Source organism: Haliotis asinina, chromosome 14 (assembly GCF_037392515.1).
Source record: "Haliotis asinina isolate JCU_RB_2024 chromosome 14, JCU_Hal_asi_v2, whole genome shotgun sequence".
NCBI lineage: Eukaryota > Metazoa > Mollusca > Gastropoda > Lepetellida > Haliotidae > Haliotis > Haliotis asinina.
Window position 1 is genome coordinate 25,196,069 of NC_090293.1, and position 20,796 is coordinate 25,216,864.

Consider the following 20,796-nt stretch of genomic DNA (forward strand, 5'->3'; position numbering starts at 1 on the left):
CCAAGAAAAATAAATCAATCCCCAAAGGAAATTGATTGATATTAACCTGGATTATTTACCAATCGTACGAAACTGCCAGATTTCACGAAGTATCTCAATATATACCAACCTCCACCGGCAACATCGTTGAATCGACCATTGGTAGCAACCCTTCCATACACATCCTCTCTTCTCTGGTAGGTGTTTTCTCGGTAGGGGTCATCTTTGACGACCCGTCTGTAGGGATCTTCATCCCTATAGCCACTAAAACGAACCATCATTAGTACAAGATATCAGTAAACTGTTCCCTCAAGTTATCCTAAGGTCTTGTATCACACATTAACTTTCCCTGAAGCCAGGATATAGCACAGTTTCATCACACTCTAACTCTCCTTGAAGCTATGCTATAACACGGTTATAACACAGAACTGAGGTTTCCAAGTTTTAGCACACATGAAAAAAACAATCTGCCATTAGTTCATCTGTAGTTTGTTCTGGTTTGGCAAGTGATTAACTACAGCTTCATCTCAGCTTATTTCAAACACACCAGCTGCAAAGTTTCTGCACTACACTGATAATCTGTCCATGTATGATGCAAGTCGTAGCATCCTCCATTTAACTCATCCACGACTGTTTTTCACTACATCCGTAAACAACAGTATTTTGACACTCCTGTCTTTCCCATGAAATCAAGACGAAGCTGTCAGCTAAAAAGAGGCAGCCAGAATCACATTCTTTCCCTGCACTTAGGAATTTAAACCTCCTCGATTCACCTGTTCTACTTGTCTACTCGGGTATGTCCGAGGTTGCTAAACACACAAGATGAATCAGAACGTCCGTCTTACTAGATCAGCATTGCGGTCCCAAAGGAAACACACCCAGCATCTTTGACAGGATCATTTTTGCAATTCAGTGGCAAAGGGCGTTACAGAGATGATTCTGCCCACAAGTCGCTTTTGAAAGGATCTGACTAAAAATAACCTGTTCAAAACTTGCCAGCACGGCTCAGAACCAGGGATTTACTTTGGTCTACAAAGCTCTCCAACCAGGAGCTGGTTTTGCCATGAGAACACAGCAAATACCTGATTCAATACATTCATCTCATCTCAAAATACGAAGCCAAACATCCTAGTCCACAATCACTGTTAATTCAATAGACAGCCAAGGGACATTCATACATCACCCTCAATCACCACAACACAGTGTATGCATGCAGTTTATGCTGTACTTCACTTCAAGTTCTGATATTGTGTGCATGTTCAATAGGCCTGAAGCCTTTCACAGCTAGGCAGTTGTAAACAATTCAGCAGACGGTTATACATGGATATAACTTTGATCACAACCAAGTTACAATACAACCCACAAACATTTCAATAAAGGACTCATTTTATGAGTTATTTTTTAATGTCAACATACTGAGAGATTTATTCAATAACTATATATAAATTTAACCATGACTTGCCACCTTTGAAATAACTTCAATATGAGTTAGGCTAAAAGTCACCTTCTTTTCATTCTAAACAATATGGATTTTGAGAAACTTGAACAGAATTTAAAATTTACCAACAACTAAATCAAATATAACTTTGAAATGATGTAAACATATTTGACTTCTATATAACGGTTATTGTAATTGTTAGAATGATTTCTTAACTCTTGTCAAAGAAAGAAACATTGAGCTTACCTGCGGTAATAATCGTCATTATAGGTTCCGCTGAAACAGAAAGAGACATCATGCTACATCAAACAGTAGATCAAACAATGTGTAGACAATCATTAAAACAACAGGCATGATCAGTATGGCCTCTGGTCTTGGGTCAGACCTGGATGATGTGAACCAGCTGCTGTAGTGTTCCCCTAGGCTTCAGAAAGGGCAGGGTAAATTCATGGAAAATGCAAAGGGCATGTTGGTGAAGATAATTGAAAAAACAACAAAATGTATAAGAAGTCAAACTGTCTTCTAATTACAATTCTAAACTTCGTTTTTACTCTTTTCAGTTTGTATTTTAAGATTAGAATTTGAAAAAAACATTTCAAATCTGGAAAATACACACTAGTCATAGTAAAGGACTGCAAATGAGGTGAAAAAGGGAAACAAAAAGGGCAGGGCGCAAAAGTCAAAGGGCAGGACGCTGCACCTTCCTAAATGTGCCTAGGGGAACACTATGCTGGACAGGTAGTCTCACACCTTCAACACAGGAAGAGCACCACACTCAGACCAGAAAAAGTTAGACAGAGTTGTTAGTTTCAAAATGGCCAGTCCAGGCTACAGTTATAGTTCTAAGGGCTGCTCAGGAATTGTTATACAAGGGTCATCAGAGATGTCAAATATTACCCTGCAGCATCTCAAACAATACACATTGAAATAAGCTAGCAGTGAACTAGTGAGTGAGTGAGTTTAGTTTTTACGCCTCTTATAGCAATACTGCAGCAATATCACGGCAGGGCACACCAGACATGGGCTTCACACATCGTACATAAGAGGATTCAAACCCCGGTATTTGGCGTGCTGAGCAAATGTTTTAACCATTGGGCTATCACTTTGCCTATAAGAACCTGGAGAGTAAATTAACACACCCAGCGAAGTCAAGAACGATGGAGCACATTAAGACTGCCCCAGCTCTCAAACCTTACTTGAACTGTTCTGGATTCCTTGAGACATTATATATTCTTGGTTTGTAGACATGTTTTCCATTTACATGATTTAATTCTGAGACTAAATGTCAGTTCACAAAGAGGATTACATGCCGTGTGTCATAAAGGCTCCCTTCGTACAACAGCCTGGGAAATACAATGGCCCAATGCAGACATATTCAAGGGGCAGGGTAATTGGAAATCAAAGGTAATACATTATTAACACACAAATCAATAGCACACAATGAAGAAACAGTGGATGAAGGTGGAGTACTACTTCTGAGTCCCAAGGGACACGTGCAATGTATCCTGCAAACTTCTACAGAAGACATGCAAGACGAGTCCTGTTTTACACATGCATCATCTGGAGCTCCCCTGATTGATTATGTCATGGGATGAGAAAACAAAGCTCAATTATTTATAGGCTGCTGTCATATAGCTGGAAATTTGTTGAGTGTGGCATAAAAGTAAACTCACTCATTCATGTGTGAGGGTGGGTTGAAAAAAGAGTGCATATGATGTGCGGAGGATAAGAATCCAAACACTAAAGGCAATCAAAAGCGTCTACATTAACCCCTTTAGTACCATGTCTGACACTATTTCAACTATTGAGTCACACCTTGTTCCTGGACCAGGAAATACATGAACACATTTTGGCTGATTGGGTTTAACTTTAGTAATACATAGCATATTTTATGTGAAAATAAATGTTATTTACCATCAAAGGTAAAACTGTAATTATTATATTTTGAGAAAAACTCTCATAAATACTTACTTGGCAACAAACTGTGACCCCCCTCCCCGCACTGGGCCATTGTAATCACCGTATCCGTTCATGTCGCGTGGCATCAAGCCAGGCATGCTCCGCTGGGCAATCTAACCTGCAAAAACACAGTAAAGAATTAAGACAAGTAATCAACATACAATCAGCAAAAAACATGTAAAAAATCCTTACATTTCCCTGATGGAAATTCAACTGATATCTGAACAATGAAAAATAAAACTTTCAAAATGGCCACTATGGCGGCCATATTTTGGATGCATACTGGGGTATTTGTAAAGTTGAAGCATCACAGCTTGTGATGTACAAATTTTCTTTAAGTTGACAGATTTTATTTAATCTGAGCTAAAATACAGTAAACACTTAAAATATCACTTTCCAGATGCCATTTACATAGAAATGATTATTGAGCATTGAGAAGATTTTTTTATACTACTTAAAGAAAGTAGGACAACCCATCACAATAGTTGAAATTTAAGTCATATGTTTCGAGTGTATACATCAAAGTGAGTCAGCAACACTACACACTAATGCAAATTTCCCAAAACAGTTCAGTAACAGAAAACATGGACATTGACCATTGTCTTCCAGTAATATCAGCAAGGTTACAAATCATGTCTACCTGATTCGTGTTAGTTGTCTATAATGTATCGCACACTGTAGACCTATTTCTATGGAACCCACGAGGGAAGAGATGATTCACAAAGGTAAACAAATGAAATCATTCCCCTAAAAATTCCTGACCCTTCCGCCCAAAAGTTCTAATATGAGCTTCCACTTTTTAAGCCTTTAAGTTAGGAAAGTGAATGCTTGAGGTCATCCATTCATAGTGCTGTCGATCCATAGTCTTGTTTCTCATATTTCATTCAGTTACTCATCCTTTGTCAAAACGGGGTACTACAGAAAGATCTTTCTGCAATACCTATCCCCCAAGCAAGCATGTACAATGCATTGCAAAGGACTCACTCAATGCTTGGGGTTGACAAGTTTTTATCACTGCAGAATGTAGGACACAATATGTGTTGAGTTATTCTTAAAGATAAGAAAGCACTTGACACATCCCAGGAAGATATACACTCAACTGGGTGTGTCAAACTGGGGTTTAAATAGGACTGACAACTGGGGTATGTTGTCAAACTAATAGCATTCAGATTTACCATGGATCGGACTACTGAAGCATTTACAATCTCATTCCAAACGTTCAATAGAAATAAATACCAAGACTAATTCTCAGTCATAATTAAGTTTGATTGTTACAATTAACCACATTTAAATTGAAAAGGAGCCCCAGTGAGATGGGCGATTCAGGGGAAATCTTGACTTGCTTCAATCAGGGCTTTAGTATTGCAGGGAGGACTAGGCAGTAGGGAGTGAGTGCGTAAGTGAGTTTCATGTGTTAAGCAATATTCTAGCAACATCACAGTGCGCTTCACACATTGTATCCATGTGAAGAACTGTCTGAGTCTTCAGCATGACAAGCTAATCCTTTACCCACTAGGCTACCCCACTGCACCAGGCAGTAGGGAAAGTAACGTGGTTAAGGGAGTATGAGACAGACTAATAAGTACCCAGTTCAGTATATAAATAATCATTGTCAAGCAACAATCTCATAACAACCAACTCAAGACTAGTGAGTTTACTTGAGAGTTTCCAACCCACTGCCTTCTAAACCACAGAAAAGAAGAACATCAGATTAAAAACATCTCAACAGCGACTCTCTGCAGACTGTTTTAACCATGAGTGAGTGAGCCAGTCAGTATGGTTTTACACCACTTGCAATATTCCAGCAATATCATGGCCGGGGACACCAGAAATTGGCTTTGAATATTGCACCTATGTGGGAAATAAAACCCAGTGCATCAGTACAATGAGCAACGTTAGGTTTGTTGTTGTAAGCCCATCCTGGCACTATTGTTCTAACTGAAAACAATATTAAATTATGACTGAAGTTATTAGCTTCGTTACTATGTGTCATTGTATATTAACTTAACACGGGTTTGTTTTTCACGTTTTTCTTCCCCCAAATATTCAAGTCTAAGTAGAAAACAAAGTGTTTAAAATTACACACAATAGTTCAATACCACAAAATTAGTTATTTGGCCAGGTGTCTGAGTTTGAGAATTCATTATAAGGCAAACTACTACACTTTGTAATTTTTCTAACCTCCTGCTTTACATATGCACCATATCCTTCTACGATGTCCCAAATATCACTTGTGTAGGGTAGGGAACAGTGAGCGAGTTTTCCACCACATCCCGCAGTCTGGACTGGACTCAACAATCCAGTGATCAACAGCGCAAGCATTGATCTACGTAACTGGGATATGATGACATGTGTCAACCAAGTCAGCGAGTCTGACCACCTGATCCCATTAGACACATCTTAGGAAAGCAGGGGTTGCTGACTAATACCATCCCGTATCTTCATGGGGTGGGGAAACAGTGGAAAATATACATACAGACAAATGACTGACTGAATGAATCCAGACTTAATTAATCACTGACAACATTAACCAGGTGAAGACTATCAACGAGCCAATGAGCAATCATAAACGCCAACCTAGTTCCCAGACAGCTAATCTAAATATCACTTGAATGTATCACAAGGCAACTGCCATTGTTTTGTCGACCCATTGTTTGACACAGAGTGACTAACACTTTTTCATTATGTTAGCAACCATTTCAGTTACAACATTTAGTAATGAGACAGACTGATTTAAAATACAATTTCAGACTGCCCCGAAATAAGCCTTGTGAACATTTTGGATCTTGAAGGAAATGGCCTTCTGAAAGTCATGTTGTCACCAGACAGGCAGCAAACAGTTGATCAACAACCATATACACACATCTGTGAGAACATGACTCAAATATGTGAACACAGATGGGTGAGAACAACGGTAACACATGTACACAGGTTTGTCATTTAGTGTGTGAGTCCAAGGCTAACACATGTAAAGTGCCATGTGGCAAGAAAGTTCACACCCACATACATACATACATACATAGATCTGTGAAATCCAGAACCATAAATATACAAAGCTCTAGGCCTGGTTCTAGGTTACCCAATGTGCACTAGTCAGTGTCCACTGTAAATAGGAACATACTTACGATTAATATTGTCTGTGACATTATCAGTTGTTATCTACCCAGCATAAAACCCATCACTTCTACCTCACGTAAAGCCTCCAAGTACACTGTATTAAGCCCCGGTTCAATACCATGCATGACGCATGAAATGACATACATACCTATTGAGCGATCTGCCCAATAAAGTCCAAGTCCTGCCCTCCGGGAAGACCACTACACTTTCACAGGCCAGCCATGTTAGAGAACATGTCAAGCTCAATACTCAAGACAATATCTTATCAACGAAACCAAGAAAGAGAGCTCAAATCTTCTTACTCTAACGCTTTGATGGCACAGCTGTAATTGTACATTTTCTGACAGGACCATACAAATATTTTTCCAGATACTTTTTCAAAATCAAAAGATAAGTTTAGTGCCAGTAATATCTCTCCATATCACCTGCCACTTTCATAACAAATGACAACATGCAGGCCCTGCTGATCTGTACACCTTAAGTTGCAAAATCAGTATCCAACATTTAAGACTTGTTTACAATGTATCCCACCTACTTGTATACACAATGTGTCAGTACTAGAGATCTTGCAACAAACAAGAACAGTATGTACAAAGGACATGTGATATCTGAGTTATACTATGGCCTGCATCAAGAACATGGCTATACATACCCTTATACACAAACACTGATTTAATATCCCTGCACTATCAAGTTGCCACTATACATGTTACTCCATACCATGTGGCCAGACCAGCTGTCAGTCCTGTGCACTTGTATGTGTGTCCGAGAAAAAATACGATCCCTATAGGTTCTTCAAACAAACATATCAATTACCAACAATCACCAGTTTTCTTGGAGTACGTAGTTCCAGATCAGGGAATGGTATCCTGATCTTTCAAGAAAAAGTTAATCCCAGCCCAAAAACTTGTGACAGCTAACTACAAGCCTTGTGTAGAACTGGTTCAATAAACAGCATGAATACCTACGTGGTTAATGGGGCCAGGCTATGACTTGGTGTTCCATTCATGTGAAACACACTCTTCTCTATGTATGTTTAACTGCTTTGCACCAACATATTACCAATACCAGGGACGTTCACTGGTCACAGCCAAGCTGTGAGCTTAACAGGCAGGAGATGTCCAAACAGGTTTTATAAAATCTAATCTGAGTTGAGATAAGTACTGGATTGAAGATAACTTTGAGGATTCACTGATTTGATAGTTTTGGATATTAGTATGTTTTAACTTCATGGGTCCTCCATTGGGTTTTAAAAACAAATAATACTTCTCTGCTGTTTGAGGTATTTTCTAATTTTTATTAGATGATCTGCTGGCCAGAGGTATTCACCCAGATACACGTGAGTAAGTGAGTGAGTGAGTGAGTGAGTGAGTTTAGTTTTATGCCGCTTTTTTAGCAATATTCCAGCAATATCACGGCGGGGGACACCAGAAAATGGGCTTTGCATATTTTAACCATCTGGGAAATCGAACCCGGGTTTTCGGCATGACAAGCAAACACTTTAACCATTATGCCATCCCACTGCCCCAGATACATGAAGTAATAATAAACAAGATAATGAATTATCACTGCTGCATTCACTTCAGTAAGGGTTGTGCATACTTAATGTTACAAGTGTCACTAAGAAATGTAACAAGCTCAAAAGCTGCTATTATCCATTCAGGTTATATTTATGTGGTATATCTCTTCATTTTTCTTTCATGATTTACCGACCAAATGTTTCACTTGCAAAATCTGTAAATTGAGAAAAAAGAATCTCTCTGGTCCACAAAAGTGACTTGAACTGGGTTCCGTCTCACGAACAATCATTTGAACCTGAGAAAGTGAATGAGTATGGTTTTACGCAGCTTTTAGCAATATTCCAACAACACCATGGCTGGGTTTCTCACACGGTACCCATTTGGGCAATCGAGCCTGGGTCCTTGGCATGATAAGAACACATTTTAACCACCAGGTTATCCTACTGACCCCATTTCAACATAAGATTACAACAGTTTGCTTTGACAAACATGACCCAATATCCTTGAATCACTTAAGTGTTTTCTGTTTAAAAATACTGAACATCAAAAACATCTGATATGCCTACCCAGGGGGGCCAGTTCTAACACCTTCATGAATCACAGGCTAATCGTCCCTTCCTCCTCTTAACTCAAGGTGTTTAATTACAGATTATACACGTTAGCACAGGAAACTTCCTTATGGAAGGCAACACAAATAAAGTACTGGCTTAGAGAAACAACTGTATGTCAAAATCAATAAAATGGTTTACGTGCTGACAACGTTTTGAGACCAACATGGGTGGTGGGGTAGCTTAGAGATTGAAGCATCCGCTTGTCTCACTAAGGACCTGGGTTTGATTCCCTACATGGGTACAATGTGTTAAGGATATTTCTGGTGTCTCTCTCTGGTTATATTGATAGAAGCAGTGTAAAACCACACTCACTCAGATCAACAGACTATGAGGCAGGAGTGAATGAGTGAGTGAGTATGGTTTTACTGGTGGGTTAGTGAGTTTGTGTGGATCCTTTTACACTTTTAGAAACATTCCAGCAATATTCATGGCATGGGGGACAGCAGAAATGAGCTTCACACACTGAACTCATGTGGGGTCTTCAGAGTGACGAGCGAACGCCTTAACCATTAGGCTACCCCACCACCCCCTATGAGACAGTCTAAGGGCAGAGTCTGGCATCTTGGTGACGAAGGAACTCACACCATCAACATGCAGTCTTATCTGTCATATAAATAAAACTACTCTCTGGGTTAACAGGACTGAAGTGTTGATGTTGACAGCATAAGTGTCAGCCTTTCTGTCAGCTTCAAAAGCCACAAGGTCAAGATGAGTGAGTTTAGTTTTATACCTCTTTTAGTAATATTATAGAGGGATAGGGAGTGTTCCATCTCCCAGAACGGAAGCATGTATGGTTCTATGCTGCTACCAGAAATGGGCTTCACACTGTACCCATATAACAGTCTAAGTAAACTTAGTCTCGGTGTATTTCACTACATTCCACCACTGAGTCTAACAAAACCTAGTAGAAGGTCGTGTCAGGTAACCTTTGACCAACCAATGACCGTCCAATCAAACGCAAGACAGTTAAATAGATTTAACAAATCAGACAATGGCTACTATTTAGGGATCGGGGGGACTTTCAAAATATTCAGGTCACTGACACAGATCTCAACACAAACAAAAATCTGCATATAACAGTTATTTGACCTGCAGTATATACGCTTTGGGGCTTCTGTTGACATGGTTACCATAAGCTAATATTTCCGCAATATGACATGCATGAATATTGCCCCAAACACCATTTTCAACGACTGTTTACTCAACCTTGTCACAGTTGTATGTACGCCGTGTGCATCACCCGGAAGCGAGCGTACGCTAAATAGCATTCAGAATCGTTTGGGTACGAACCTTTTTGAGACAAAATGTTCAAAAGGTATGTGCGAATGTCCACTTTCGCGATTTGGTAAGCTGTGTTCTGATTGGTCAATCTCAAAGGTTACCTGAAGTGACCTCCCATAAGGTTTTGTTAGACTCAGTAGTGGAGTGTAACGAAAAGTCCTGAGGATAAGTTTACTTAGACTGCCCATGTAGGGAATAGAACCTGGGACTTCGGCATGACGAGTTAACATTTTAACCACTAGGCTACCTTACTGCCCCAATCCTCATTATAACACATAAAACAAACCATGCAGTCAAGGTACAATGACGTAGAGTCACAAAAAAAGGCACGATTCCCATGCCAAACCACAACTCTTCAAGATGCAGAACAAATTATGCAGCAATGTTTGGGGTGTTTTTATATTTCCGTGATCGTGGCTACAACTGCCATCTTTTTCCACCACACCTCCAGGAGATTTGCGAGAAGCCTCAGGACAACACAAGCTTGACTCAGAATGTCGCACCTGCCTCAAGGACATTCCCAGCCACCACACCACAGAGGCGGGTAAAGCTTCCACGGTTTGTGGTGGCAAATAATGTCTCCAGTATAAATTTTTTTAATGAGTTTGTATTTGTTGTTTTCCACTGAAGTAAAAAGTATTCCAACTATATGACAGTGGTCCATAAATAACTGTGTCTGGACCAAACAATCCAATGATTAACTCTGGAATTTGATGACATGAATCATATAAGTCTTAAGTTTAAATCAAAACACAAACTTGCTCCGCCCTATCTTCAAGAGCTGATCACAAGTTAACCAGGCAGAGCCTTACTGTCAGCTAGTCAGAACCTGCTTGATCGCCCATCCTCAAGGTCAGCAACTTATAGTGACCGTACATTTGCAGCAGCAGGCCCGGCACTTTGGGACTCACTTCCCAAAAGCATATGATCTATTTCGTATCTCGATGATTTCAAGAAAGTCATCAAGACTCACTTGTTCCAGGAGGCTTACAAATAGACATTCCTAGTACTGTGTATATCCATGTGTTGTCAGACTCTAGGAGCACTTTTGAGCAGTTGTGTTGAACTGGTAAAAGGGCTGACTCTAGGAGCACTTTTGAGCAGTTGTGTTGAACTGGTAAAAGGGCAGACTCTAGGAGCACTTTTGAGCAGTTGTGTTGAACTGGTAAAAGGGCAGACTCTAGGAGCACTTTTGAGCAGTTGTGTTGAACTGGTAAAAGGGCAGACTCTAGGAGCACTTTTGAGCAGTTGTGTTGAACTGGTAAAAGGGCAGACTCTAGGAGCACTTTTGAGCAGTCGTGTTGAACTGGTAAAAGGGCAGACTCTAGGAGCACTTTTGGGCAGTTGTGTTGAACTGGTAAAAGGGCTGTATAAATCTATAGTTATTATTATTAACATCTTATCACCTGATTCTGTTAGTCGCCTCTTGTTACAAGTTTGGGTTGATTGGGACCATTTCTAACCCAGATCATCATAGGTATAAACATGATGGGTGACTGTGTTGGGCTCTGCACTGCTTTTACCAATATCCTAGCAATGTCACAGCAAGATACACTTATTGTACACAAGTGAGGAATTGAACAGTGTCTTCACTTCAACTGTAAGGCAATTCCAATGCTCCAGTATGGATTTACAACACCTTTCACACTCAAGAACTAACATCTTTGCTGAAACACCCAAGCACATGAATAGTGCAGACATATGTAAATGCCCCATTGCACTGATGCCTGCACTGCTACCCCTGGTGACCTGATGAAATACTATCTGTTCACCTGTCCTGGAATCTGAGTTATCTTCTGGTGATATTTATATTTAATACCTGAGTAATGAGTGAAAGAAATATAACAAAATACAATCTTTATTCTCTCCATAATTTCTGTATATATTACTGTATATCTACTGTTTCATGCCATATATCCTCTCATATATCATATATATATCCTAGTCATAAGACTCATTCATATCCATCATGCGATAAATGAACTGTGACTGAACATGCCGAAACCACTTGCCCGAAGCCTGAGTCCAGTAAAAATCTGTTTGGTCTAGTCAACAGAGCTGATAACAGAATAGAGTTCACATACTACCACTTTATCTGTTCAAAGTCACATAAAGAGCTATGTTTGGACAAGTAATATAACAGGATATACTATGTAGAAATATACACTCTTTTCAAATCACAAGTAAGATGCAATTGCAAAATATTGACAGCTGTTTCAATCATAACACTTGTATTTGCTACACACTTACTCTGAAAGGCTCACTGATCCTGTCACTTATCCAGACTCTTCGATTCAGGTTGCATACTACAACAGCAGACACTCCTACTGTGTATGAACAGTTGAGAATTATTTACTGCTGTGATTACTGATCATGAATAAACCTGGAGCAAATCAGTTTGTGCCACCACCACAGCCATTCAGGGACCAGGTAAATATTGAGTCGAAGGGGGCTTAGCGGAAAATCCTTCACCTAGTCTGATCATGCAAGGTCCCAGGTTACCCCTCTGTCTCAGGGATTGTTTACCCTTGGGCTGTTTACACGTGTTTTTTTCTTTTTTTGTCTTTCTCAAACACATGCAAATGCTCTTAACAAAGAGTAGACAAGGAGATGATATAGGCCTGACTTAATTGGGTAACTGTCTGGAGAGTCATAGCTTTCTTTTGATTGTCCAACGAAGGTGACAATGAGGTCTGATTGCCTATTGTATACACCTTCAACTGGACAAGACCTGGGGTCAGAGTTCTTCAAGAAGGAATCATTTCATCTAACTTTACACATGACATAGCCTAGGGGCGTGAAGGTTGACTGTTTGTTGTACAGTTAGTTTTGTAATGGCTGGTTGATCTAGGCTGTATTACTCAAAGACAATGGGATAGAACCACTGTCATAGTTACAACTTAGTTTTACATTGTTGTGCTAATTGACTGCATGTAGAATACAACAGCAAAGCAAATGATTTATCAAACTGTAATTTTCCTAGTAGTAACACCCATAATATGCCCAAAGCATCACCAAACTCTTGATAGTACCTTTGACAATTATACTTTCATAATAAAGACCAACATGCCAGTGGTGCTAGCATTTAGGAAGGTCATGTAATTACAATTTAAAAAGATCAACATCCAATAAATATCTAACCATACTTAACCTACAACAAAATTATTATTCTTATCACTACACTAGGAGTGAGTGAGTGAGTGAGTGAGAAAATGAGTCACCTCTTGCAACCTATCCCACATAAGGATCAATAGATCTACATTTCTCATGGAAATTAGGCATTAGTAGCCCCAACCACAGACTCAGACCTCACTTTCTGGATTTCCACAACGGTTAAAATAACAGGTCTGCTGAGAAGAGCATACAAGCAAACATTAAAACCAGATCTGATCCCACCATTAGTTCAAGTAATGAGCTGGTTTAAAACCAACAGAATCTGCTTGATTATGTTAGGACAAGGTTCAAATGAAACTAAATACAAACATGCGAACTTGTAGTGTATGTGGACACTGTACATGAAGTGACATTCAAACTGGGTGACGCCCACATTACTCAGTGTTCAATGCAAGCAAGGCATTAGTAACAGACAAGGACAATGCCACATAGTACTTCACATGTTGACTAGTGGTACAAAATAGGTAGAGAAATCTTTCATAAAAGTTTCATTGACATAGTGAATCAGAATCATTTCATTGATAAGGCCTTGAAAGTTAGGTTTAGCAATACCGAAATACTAAATAGTACTGGTTGGGACGACCCTTCTACAGGTTACAAGGTGCTTCTCTTTTCAACTTGCCAAATTATCAATTCGTGTATAGTGTGTTGCACTCAATTCAGCTTTTGTCAGGGATGTCTCAAAAACATATTATGCTCCTTTTGCATGGCAAGATCACTACAAGGTGACACCAGAAATAGGGTTCACATGTTGTATCTGCGAGTCATGCCCATGTCATCATTATGTCCACTACTTGATACCATGTCAGATTATTGCCAAGATTGTTATTTTTGCAAAACACGACTGCAAGTGTTTGCATTTTAAAAACATCTAAATCTATGTGCAATGATATATCACTGTATAATTTCCATGTAAAGTTTATTTCCAAGTTTCACACGTCTAAAAACAAGCTCATGACTGGGAACACAAATTCTCATAAATATAGTGGGTAAGTGTGCGAGTTTTCAAGGCACTTTTAGCCCAATTGGACAAGAAGACACCGAAAACTGGGATTACCCTTGGATTCCAACTCAGGTGCCTTCAGCAAGTAACTGAGACAAAAATCATGATAGTACTCCAAACCGATTAGTGGTAATGTTCTAATATTTTAATATTAAAATTAAAATTAAAATTTTAAAAATTGTAGTAATTTGCTACAAATTTGGGGCTGAATACTGACCTAGGTCGAGACTGAGCATCCATACATGAACAAAAAACTGTAAATATGTGCTAGGCCTTCCTACAGGCCACCTCCAGACACTTCAGGGTATATCACAAAGTTATCCTTGTAGTAATGTAAATATGTGGTCAAAGCTTATACAACCTGTTACCAAATTACATTAATGTCTAGTCAGAAATTGCTACTTATACCTAGTATATGAAGGTAACTGGTTGTACCAGGTTAATGGGCTCCTATGATGCCTCAGCCTGAGGGAATATGAGCATGGCTGATCTCCAGTGTTCAGCACTGACAGCCCATGATAAGCCGGTGAATACGGCTATCAGTTTACAAGGGAGGTGATATACTTCCCATAATACCCAGGTATAATACCTAGCTAGGAAATATAGTTTGTATCTCTGAAGTTGCCTACAATAATCCCAACAACTTAATGAATATTGCTGTCTTACACAAAGTCTGGATGGGATGTTACATTCTTGAACATGCTTAATAAGGTCCCTAACTGTATGAAATGAAAGTAAAATATTCCCTGGAAGGTTTGAAGCCTCCCTCTCTGCTGGACTTTCATGTAGGTGTCAGTTTACCCTATAGACATGATAGAGAATCCTGGGTGGAATACGTCAGTACTGCTTGAGTGGACCAAAGAGGGAATCACGTGTTCATAATATGCCACCTGGGTTCATTATGTTTCATATCTCCTAAACACATGGATCACTGCCTCTTATAAATCACTGGAATGGCTAGTCCAGACAAGTGAACGCTTTAACCACTTGCCTACCATTAGTACCAAACAGCACCTTATTATCTGGTGCCACATTACAGAAAAAATCTTGGTAGAATGTCACAAATGGCTAAGGTTGGCACCTAAGACATGTTAAATTCGGGTCAGTTTAGTAATACTACCAACTATTGACTGAGCAATCATTTAAATGCAGCAAAGAAATAGCATGCTGCACAACAACATATTTCAATAACACAAAATGACTGTGGCCTTATAGTGAAGAATTCAAAGGTTTTTGAAGCATGCACAACATCCTTTAATTCATCAGAGTGTGAAACTTGACATGTATAGCAGAAATTCTGTGCATGTAATTGAGTTTAGTGAACTCTTCCAAATAGAACAGGTCAGCCAGGTAGCTGTGAGTGCTTAATCGTCCAACTGGATGACCAATCCTTGATCTCCATGTCAACATGGCAATAATAAAATAACACAAACTACTGGCCAAGTCAACAAGACAGAGAGGCCCTCGACCTCCTCCATACAATAACTTCCTCTCTTGACTATCCTCAGCGCACATTTACAAAGCCCTGTCAGTGTAGTGCACCTGACAAGTTGGGTGACGGTTCACAGGCCTCCATCGCACCTTGTTGTCTCCCATTGTTCTGGCAACACTGATGTGGAGGCCACTACATTCCAGCTGGGCACTCAGGCATGATTAAATCCTTAGGCCGCCTACCTGAAACCCTGCTCGGCAAGTCTTGCTTCTGTACGTGGATCTTCCCCGACCTCTCCTCTGTAGGTCATTAAAAGGCCCTTCACTGCACATAGTCCCCCCATCATCTAGGATTTATGTCGACACAACTTCACTAAGTTATTTAGCATTTGTCATATGGTAACAACACTGCACTGCTAAGGTTTGGGAGCTTATTTATGTATACATTTTGAAAGACTTTTCGTAAGTACTTCCCAAATAGTTTCTTGGCGAATCTGAGCACAGGTTTGACTGTGATCGTCAGTCAAACACAGAGAGATCTTGAGCTGATTGTGGATGTATTAGAAGACTTGAAAACCTACAGGGGAATACAATGTTGACATTCTCCTGAGCACCCATAAACTTGTTTACAGCCTGCCAAAAGTGACTCTGTAAGATGACAAATCCCAGTTTCTCACCCAATTTCCCTTTGTTTAGTGTGCAAAAACAACCAAGCAGAAAACCTGTTTATCACATAATGGAGGGTGCCATTGATGTAATAAACCAATGAAATAAATTTTGTATCACAATCCAATAAATATGCAAATGCGTTCACCTACTGTTAAGGCCTAAACCTAATCATACATTGATGTAATGTCTGTTCAATCAATAAATTAATATGTGCTGTGCCTAATAACCTAGGATTGCTGTTTCCAGATGTATGGGTATTTATTGGTAAATCATCGCTCAGAATCAATAAATGGGGCAATTGATGAGTGGACGCAAAGATTTATCAATAAATATGTCTTTCTCTAAAACCATGTCTCATGTAGTGGTGTTTCAATGACCAAAAAATCATCTAAAAGCAATCGGAAGAATGATTAATAATGAATATTGATTGTAAAAATTGCATTTTCGATTATTCACAATATTGTTTTTTTTATCATAACACACTTGAATGAAGTAAACCAACCATTAAATTTGATGAAAATTCACAAACAAACATGCGCTCAAAAGTAGACAGCTCTGCGCATTGTAAAATTTTAACAATTTCATTGATGAATTACAAATTCAGTGTCTTTTTTACAAGGCAGTACCAGTTAAGAAACATATTAATTAGAAAAAAAACTGTGAAAAAACCATAATAGTGGTGATTACATTAATAATGTAAATATTTTGATTATAATCGATAATCGTTCATGACAAGTCCTTCAATAATCGATAGTGGATATGGTTCCTGCTTCCCACCACTAGTCTCATGGCATAGGTCTTATTGACAACTTGTGTTTCTGGGACATGACTTGGGGGTCACTTGTATACATTACAAGCAGATAGGCACTGACCCATTTAACAACTACATCACTTTCACATAAACAAAACACCATGGAACAAGTGTGACAACACCTAAGAGTGAGTGAGTGAGTTTAGTTTTACGCCGCACTCAGCAATATTCCAGCGTTACGGCGGCAGTCTGTAAATAATCGAGTCTGGACCAGACAATCCAGTGATCAACAACATGAGCGTCGATCTGCTCAATTGGGAACCGATGACATGTAGTCTGAGTCTGGCCACCGATCCCGTTGGTCGCCTCTTATGACAAAAGCACAGTCGCCTTTTATGGCAAGCGTGTTTTGCTGAAGGTCTATTCTACCCTGGAACACCTAAGAAACAACCAAACAGAAATCCTAAAAATCTTTGGTTACAAGTCACTTGGATTATCCCTTTAACTGAAAACAAAAATATCTTCCCAAATTCCTCTGCATCACCATGATCTCTCCCAAGCTACGTATTCTATTCATGTATCACTTTATCTCGACATCAACATTAAAAATGCACCAATCAAACTCAGATATTCTATTACTACATCTCTGTATGACACGGATGACATACATACTGTATCATCATGGTTGGATATTGCAATAAAGTCAATAAAGGACAAAACTAACAAAATGAACTGGCTCCAATCCATTACAGTCTGCCAAACAGATAGAGACAGAAGAAAAAAAAGATTGACAAGAACTTGATAGGTTAACCCTTGCCTGACACATAACATCTTTGCAGGCTTAAAACCAGACCTTCCTAATGGCTGTCTGGGCCTTTCAATAGGTCACTACACTAATTGCTAATTGTTCCCATAGCTTATATTTCAAGATAAACAGGTCACTGAAAGATAAACTTTTCAAGCTGAGCTTTGTTCCTGACACATAACTAAGGCTGAAGTATTTAGCACAACAGCCTCTCATTGTATTACATACTAAACAACAAGGTTAAGATGATATGACGAATATTTGGGAACATTTATATGACACTGTGGTCGGACCACTTAAAAATATGCAAAAGTATTACACTATTTACACATATTAAAAAAACCCCCAATGTTTACCTCGATATTACAAAATTATAATAAAATAAAAATTATTTCAATATAACAAATGTTACAAAAATATTAAAAATGACCCCAATCCATAACTGTTGTAATCAGCATATATCAGATATGTGATTATTAATGGCATTGTTGTGTAAGTTCCAGATCTGCCACAAAGTGCTGATGAAATATTTGTGTCATATGACATACACTTCACTGAGCTGGGATAGGCCACATTCCCTTCCTAACATTCAAGGTATTCCTATTGTTTAACATAACACTTTGTTCCACCCTGTTTCATATCACCTGTATCATATACATGTATCGCCGGGCGAAATATAGCTCATATTACCTGCATGCAAATCTAACAACCTAAGTCATAAATATGATTATGTATAGGAACACTAGCACAAGAATGAAAGAAAGTATGTCAAGCCTCAAGGACTTTGAGATTGTTTAGCAAATATTAAAAAAAATACATGATTCATGTTTAACCTAAACAACACAAACTTGCATATTAACGTCCCAGTACTTAGCCTGAGTTAGAAATTGCTTAGTAAGACTACCTTACCTCCTGGAGAGGTTATCATGCATGTTAATGAACAAGCAGTACAAACAGGTCAATCAATCAGGGCATTACACAAGGTCAGAATGACCTGAAAATCAGTATAAGCCATCCGGCTTGGTTCGTCTCGCAATTATTAAGAATCTCTGTCATCCTGTAATTGCCTGCATTTAGTGGGTGTATACTGACAACCGACTGAGCATGTGAACTAGATTCAAGCAATACATTAAATCTCAATTGAAAGTTTACACACAAAGACCTCACTCCTATAAATATACTGAATAAAACTATCTTAAAGAAGCTGTCATCCATATATACTTGTTCTATTGGAATAAAACTAGTTATGAACCATACAATTTATGGGACATGCTTACGATATTATGCTTGCTGTATCTACTAAATATAACAAAAACAATATCATATTCCCTAATATTTATCACTTACAATATAAATAACATGTTGAACATATATTATAGTGCCCAGAAAAACTGGTCATGCAATTAACATTGCAAGAGGAAAGCTGGCGTAAAAGAGATGTGTAATGAGTCATACAAGGGTCAGGTTATTACAAATGTTGAAATCCAACATATTCTTGCTGAGTAACATTCACATTACTTCAGTCAACAAATTCAAATCGGATACCTTGATAATCCTGAATACAAATGATAATCTTTCACTGTGCAAAAATTCTAAGCATCATTTGCAAAATGAGTCTCTCGAGCTAATCGTGTCAAATAGAAAGAAAAATCTTAACATAATGGCTGTATTCTTATTAATAAAAGAATAAAAAGAATTTAAAGAAGATATGATCCTTTCATGTTAAAGTCAGTCTGTCATCGTGAATGAAATCCAACAGGACGATCGAAATGTGTGGGGAAAATTCTTTCAAGCTTATCAAATCAACCTGACTGCGATCAAAATATAATTTTCAATATTTGTTCCAAGCACACTGTGTTAATTAGAAAGCACTAAGACTGTGAAGCCAGTGTAAAGGTTAATTTCCTGGCTCCATATCCTGGCAGTTTTTCTCTACGGGTCGTCAACATTGGCATACGGACTTGAGTTGCTCAACCAACACCACAGATATTTAGTGTTGACAGTTCGGTCAAAACACACCGATTGAAAAACGCAGGTTGAAAAAAAGGTGACATACAATAAAACAAGGCTATTATATCAAACACGAACGCATGTTGGAAAACTGTGATAGAGGAACGCAACTTGTAGGACGGGGGGACAAATATGACTTACTTTCACTTCTGAGAAGCGTCGTATACATGTAGTTGTATCATTGAAATGACGTGTGATATTATGTGTATATACACCTGTTACTGCCGTAGGTCCGGAACGGATAAAGGGTTAACAGTTCTTACTTTCGCCCTACATATTGAACACAATAACAGATCAACCCTGTGGAGTATACACGTTGTGTATTCACTAACTACCCGATTCACGTTTCAGGGTGTGATTCCGGTAAGACCACGAAGACACCGATTCGACGAAACATGGCGGCCCGTCCCATATGTAGTTTCCTGGCTAGGAGAGATATTACACGCCACAATACCCTCAACAGACATATGTTACTTACTTGACCAGCCCTTTCTCCTCTGTCGGCTGAATTCCAATGATTTAAAGTGTTCTTTAGCAAACAGGCGATCTTTCTACGCCATTCTTGTCTTCGCACCGAGTTTGTTTGCAATTGGGCGAGGCTGTGTATTTGGCTGTTCCAGGAAGTGTACGCCCTCCCCCGGTAATACTAAAGGGTAACAAACGCAGTGGCATCCGTGTTTAGGCAAACTAAACTACGTAATCGTCTTTATCTTCAATCTTCGCACAGTGTACATCAAACGAACATGATTTGCAATGTACGAATTCAATTTTATTATATTTACCTATGTAAGTACAGTTGTTGGAACAGCCGTAAATTCCTTGCATCACATGACCAGCCTGTCCCAGGCGAAAGTCAGCAGAGGTTTGCTACTCGCAATGGAAGGGTAAATAACTCGAACAAAGTTAATTAATCTGTAAACAAATGGAGGCGCGTTTCTCAAATGTTCTTGCTAGACGAGGAGTTAGCAAGCTGTATCTAATACGTTTCTTTTAAAGCTCGTATAAGTCTCATGAACGACAAGCGTTTCTTACCCAAGTCGTACCTGTC

General features: G+C 39.0%; 1 protein-coding gene across 1 annotated transcript in view; it reads right to left on the reverse strand.

Annotated features, from left to right (window-relative positions):
- The window catches only part of LOC137262064 (epidermal growth factor receptor kinase substrate 8-like), a 77,662-nt gene extending 57,285 nt beyond the window's left edge, over positions 1-20,377 (reverse strand). Inside the window, exons 1-4 of the mRNA XM_067799851.1 lie at positions 20,227-20,377; positions 3,389-3,494; positions 1,664-1,693; positions 110-243 (exon numbers count right to left, since the gene is read on the reverse strand). Of these exons, the coding sequence (XP_067655952.1) occupies positions 110-243; positions 1,664-1,693; positions 3,389-3,474 (250 nt within the window). The 5' untranslated portion in view covers positions 3,475-3,494; positions 20,227-20,377. The remainder of the gene's footprint in view (positions 1-109; positions 244-1,663; positions 1,694-3,388; positions 3,495-20,226) is intronic.
- Between the last annotated feature and the right edge of the window lie 419 nt (positions 20,378-20,796).